Source organism: Penaeus japonicus, unplaced genomic scaffold (assembly GCF_977035675.1).
Source record: "Penaeus japonicus unplaced genomic scaffold, GWHDUDI00000001_assembly GWHDUDI00000032, whole genome shotgun sequence".
Taxonomy (NCBI): Eukaryota; Metazoa; Arthropoda; class Malacostraca; order Decapoda; family Penaeidae; genus Penaeus; species Penaeus japonicus.
Genome location: NW_028234434.1, coordinates 26871898 through 26876897, shown reverse-complemented (window position 1 = coordinate 26876897; position 5000 = coordinate 26871898). Strand labels below are relative to the sequence as shown.

The following is a 5000-nucleotide window of genomic DNA, read 5'->3' as shown; positions in this document are numbered from 1 at the left end:
CTTCTCCCTCCACCTTCTACTTCTTCTCCCTCCACCTTATCATTCCCCCCCCTCCACCTTACTCTTCTTCTCCCTCCTCCTCCTTCTCCCTCCACCTTATTATTCTCCCCCCTCCACCTCATTCTTCTTCTTTCTTCTTCCACCTTATTCTTCTCCCTCCTCCTTCTTTCTTCATCCACCTTACTCTTCTTCTCCCTCCACCTTCTTCTCCCTCTCCCTCCACCTTATTATTTTCCTCCCTCCACCTTATCTTCTCCTCCCTCCACCTCACTCTTCTTCTTCTTTCTTCCTCCTCGCCCCTTCTTCCCGGACCGCTCGCTTTGCCCTAGAATGGTGACGGTGACTTCGAGCGCGCAGAGTGGGACCCTTCGGCGGCCACGACCCCGGCAGAGCATGCGGAGGTGACTCGGGATAGGAGTAGACTTGAGAGGGAAGGAGTGGGAGGGGGATTGTGGGGTTGTGGGTTGATGGGAGGGGGAGGATAGGGAGGGGTGGGGGGTGGGGAGAGGGGGATGGGAGAGGGTGAGGACTTGAGAGGGGAGGAGTGGGAGGGGGAGGGGGTGGGAGTGGGAGGGGATGCGGAGGTGACTCGGGATAGGAGTAGACTTGAGAGGGGAAGGAGTGGGAGGGGGATTGTGGGGTTGTGGGTTGATGGGAGGGGGAGGATAGGGAGGGAGAGGGGGGTTGGGGAGAGGGTGGGATTGTGGGGTGGGTGAGGGAGTGGGTGGGAGAGGATGCGGAGGTGACTCGGGATAGGAGTAGACTTGAGAGGGGAAGGAGTGGGAGGGGGATTGTGGGGTGGGTGGGTGGTGGGGGAGTGGGTGAGGGGTGGGTGGGAGGGATGGGGGTGGGGTGAGTGGGAGACGGTGGGAGGGGATGGGGAGGTGACTCGGGATAGGAGTAGACTTGAGAGGGAAGGGGTGGGTGAGGGGGGGGATAGGGGTGGGATGAGTGAGGTGGGAGTGGGGGTAGAGGGGATGGGAAGAAGTGGGTGAGGGTGGGGTGGGGGGAAGTGACTCGGGATAGGAGTAGACTTGAGAGGGGAGGAGTGGGAGGGGGAGTGTGGGGATGGGAAGGGGGTGGGAGTGGATAGGGGGGATGGGTGAGGGAGTGGGATAGGGGTGGGGGGATGGGATGAGGGGGATGGGAGAGGGTGAGGACTTGAGAGGGGAGGAGTGGGAGGGGGATTGTGGGGTGGGTGGGAGGGAGTGGGTGGGTGAGGGAGGGTGAGGGTGGGGGTGGGGCCACGACCCCGGCAGAGCATGCGGAGGTGACTCGGGATAGGAGTAGACTTGAGACGGGAGGAGTGGGAGGGGGAGTGTGGGGTTGTGGGGTGGGGGGATTGTGGGGTGGGGTGGGTGGGTGAGGGGGGGATGGGGGTTGGGGAGAGGGTGGGAGAGGGAGAGGGGAGGGTGGGGGGAGAGGGGGGTCAGGGGAGGGATGGGGATGGGGGATGGGGTGAGGGTGGGATTGTGGGGAGTGGGATGAGGGTGAGGGGAGGGGGATAGGGGGGGAGAGGGTCGGGAGGGGGAACATGGGATAGGATTATGGGGTGGGGGATGGGGAGGGATGTGGGGAGTGGGATGGGGATGGGGGGGAGGGAGTGGGGGTGGGTGGTTGAGGGTGGGATGGGAGAGGGGAGGGAGAGGGAGAGTGGGAGGGAGGGGGAGGGGAGGGTGGGTGAGGGAGAGGGAGGGGGAGGGGGCTTGTAATGTTGAATAGAAATAATTGTTTATTTTGATGTGATTATGGTAGAGAGATTGCTTGAGGTAGTGGTTTGGTCTTTGAGGTTATTTTCCGATTATTATTATTATTATTATTGTTGTTGCTGTTGATGTTATTGTTATTATGATTAGTATTATTATTGTTATTATTATTACTATTATTATTATCGTCATTATTATTATTATTATCATTATAAGTATTATCAATATTGTTGCTGTTAGTTTTATCATCATCACCATCATCATCGTTATTATTATCATCATCATTATCACCATTAGTATGTTATTATTAATGTTGTTACCATTTTAATCATGATCATTATTTTTGTTATTGTTACTATTATCATTGTATTATTATTATTATTATTATTATTATTATTACTTTATCATTGTATCATTATTACTATTAGCATTATATTATCATCATTATTATTATCATCATCTTTATAATTATTATTGTTATTATTATTTTTCTTCTTTTTGGAGGGGGGACTGACCTGTCATTGAAACGAGCATCCTGCAATACATATTCAAAACAGATACAAATAAGACAAGATTGGAAACAGGCTAAATAATACCATAACCACATAGAAAGAGATAAAAAAGATATAGAGAACCAACCCCAAAAACAAAAACAAAAAACAAAAAATAAATAAAAACAACAAATCAAATATAACAACCCCCATAATAGATAAAAAAAAAAAATAACAATCCCCATAAGAGATTAAACAATATTAAAAAAAAGAGAACTTAATTATTCAAAATACACCCTACATCAATATAACCATGGCCATAATACACACAAACACCTCCACGTGTGAACCACAAGAAGCCATAATAACACATGCCCATTTTCCTTGGCAACGTTAGCTAGTTGTCGATCTCGAACCGTGGCTAGATGGCGTCGACCCAACAGCAACGACCACGCCAGATGATCTCGATGAGGTGATAGCATTTTACGAAAAAAAAAAACAAAAAAAAAAAAACGTTACGCTAACTACCCAACCCCCTAACCCTCCCCCCTCCCCTCCCTCTCGTAGAGCATGGCAAATACCCACACCATCAGGTTTTTGGCTTTGTTAGATCGTGTTTTTTTTTTTTTACGATTGTGGAAGCTTTGTTATTACCTCTCTTGTCTCTTGAGATAGTTGTGAAGAAAGCAGTGAGAGTTTGTCTTTGTTTGTTTTTGTTTTTTGTTTTAAAAGTAAAGAGATTCTGTAATGTTTGTGTTATTGAGGGAATAATAGAGGGGGGACTGATGTAGATTTGTCTGAAAGTTGAGAGAGAGAGAGAGAGAGAGAGAGAGAGAAAATGATTAGATACTATCTGTCTGATGATACGTTTTGAAGTGAAGAAGTGAGAGGTACTGAACAAGACTGAGAGAGAGAGAGAGAAAGAGAATATAGATAGAGGAATGTGCGGTAAAAGACAAGAGAGAAAAATATAGAAGAGAGACAGGAGATAACATAATATCCAAATATATTGAAATAAACATATAAAACATTAGGTGTCACAGAATATATACAAAAAAAGACATAAAAAGGGAATTCGAATATTCAAATATCACAAATCCTCTTAATTGAAATTCATGCTTTCTGGATTGTCTTTTAAACCATATACGTATACCATATGGGAATACTATCATAATTCTAGCATTCTGCTTTTGATATGAAGGAGGAGACAGCTTTTATACTAATGATTTATTGTCTTAGACTAGATGAACTGCCAATGCAAAATGCTCTGAGACAGCGTTTTAAGGGAAAGAGGAAACATTTGTGTAGTTATGCTCTTACGTGCATGCCTATGTATGGAATCAAACCTCTTATAACACACACACACACACACACACACACACCAACACACACACACAAGCACGCACACACAAACACGCACACACACACACACACACACACACACACACACACACACACACACACACACACACACACACACACACACACACACACAGACTCAAAGGCAAAGATTCCGTAACTCGGCCAAGAGAGAGAGAGAGAGCGAGAGAGAGAGGGTAGTGTGAGCTATGTCACTATGTGTCTAGAACCTCGCTAGCTTTCCACATTTCTGCTTTCCAGTTAATCTGTGTTGACATGTTGATCTTGATCTTATTATGTTGACCTTTGAAGTTGACCCCTCAGCTCCTTGTGGTCACGTCACCAGCCTTTAGGTGGGGGGGAGGGAGGGAGGGAGGGAGGGAAATGGACTGAAAGAAATATTATTTATCCAGTATGTTTTTTCCCCTCTCTTTTTCACCTTAATTGTCTTCTTTTATTTTGAGTATTTTTCTGACGAATGATCGTGTCAATTATTTTATCTTTAATTTGTATTTTTTGAAATTGATTTCCCATTTTTCTGGACATAAAAAATCTCAAACATCAGCTCCAAGGGTAAATAAACTAATGTTTTTTTTTCAATTTTCCCAATTATCAGCTGTGAAGATAGAAATGAATGTCGTTTTTGTTTTGTTTTCTCGACATGACACTCAAATATCAACCATGACAGTATTACCTGTTGTTTATGTCGTTTTGAGACTTGTTTATGGATCAACACATCGTAGAATGCTGTTGTGACTTTTTAGCGTATATTAGTGTCAATCCCTCCCAAATGCGGGCGTTTAAAATAATTAGATTCTTTTGTTTGACCCTTCGTTAAAAAAAGTACTGCTATACCATCTCACAAGCTGCTGTGGACGTAATGGTAATTTCTACAGTATGTGAATTAACTATTTTTTTCCCCCCCAATTACACTTTTTATTATTATTATTATTATCATTATTCCCCATCTCCTAACCCGAACATCCTTTACGTCACATTTTTCTCTTTTATTTAATTTCCAACTTTTTCTACTCCTCTCCTTCTTCAAGAAAACAAAAACAAAAAAAAAAGAAAACAATATGGTCGGACTTTCACATTTTGATTTTCTTTTCTTCTCCTCTCATCTTCCACGTTTAGGGGCGAGATTTAGAAGCACATGTGGTGGAGGTTTGTGTTCCACCTGACTCGCCCATTCTTCCAGAACCTTCCGACCAGGTGAAGACAAAATGGCTTCTTTTTTTTTTTTTACTTCTTCAAGTAGTCGCCATTTTATGAGTCTCTCTTCTTTTCTATTTTCTCCCCCCCCTTAAGGATCTAAGTCCCGCTTGCTAGAGTATGAGATTAAACCTTTAAAAACAAGAGATAGTTAAAAGGAGTAACTTAGTAGAAACTTAATAACTAGAGTATGAGGTTAAACCTTTAAAAACAAGAGATAGTTAAAAGG

The 5000-nt window shown here is 44.1% G+C and overlaps 1 protein-coding gene across 5 annotated transcripts in view; it reads left to right on the top strand.

Moving 5' to 3' along the window:
* The window catches only part of nwk (FCH and double SH3 domains nervous wreck), a 79982-nt gene that overhangs the window by 64738 nt on the left and 10244 nt on the right, over positions 1-5000 (top strand). For 3 of the 5 annotated variants that reach the window (XM_086556530.1, XM_086556528.1, XM_086556527.1), the window contains one exon: positions 4694-4771. The exons of the other annotated variants lie outside the window; for them this stretch is intronic. In XM_086556530.1, coding sequence (XP_086412656.1) covers positions 4694-4771 — 78 coding nt within the window. The remainder of the gene's footprint in view (positions 1-4693; positions 4772-5000) is intronic. 5 annotated transcript variants of the gene reach the window in all.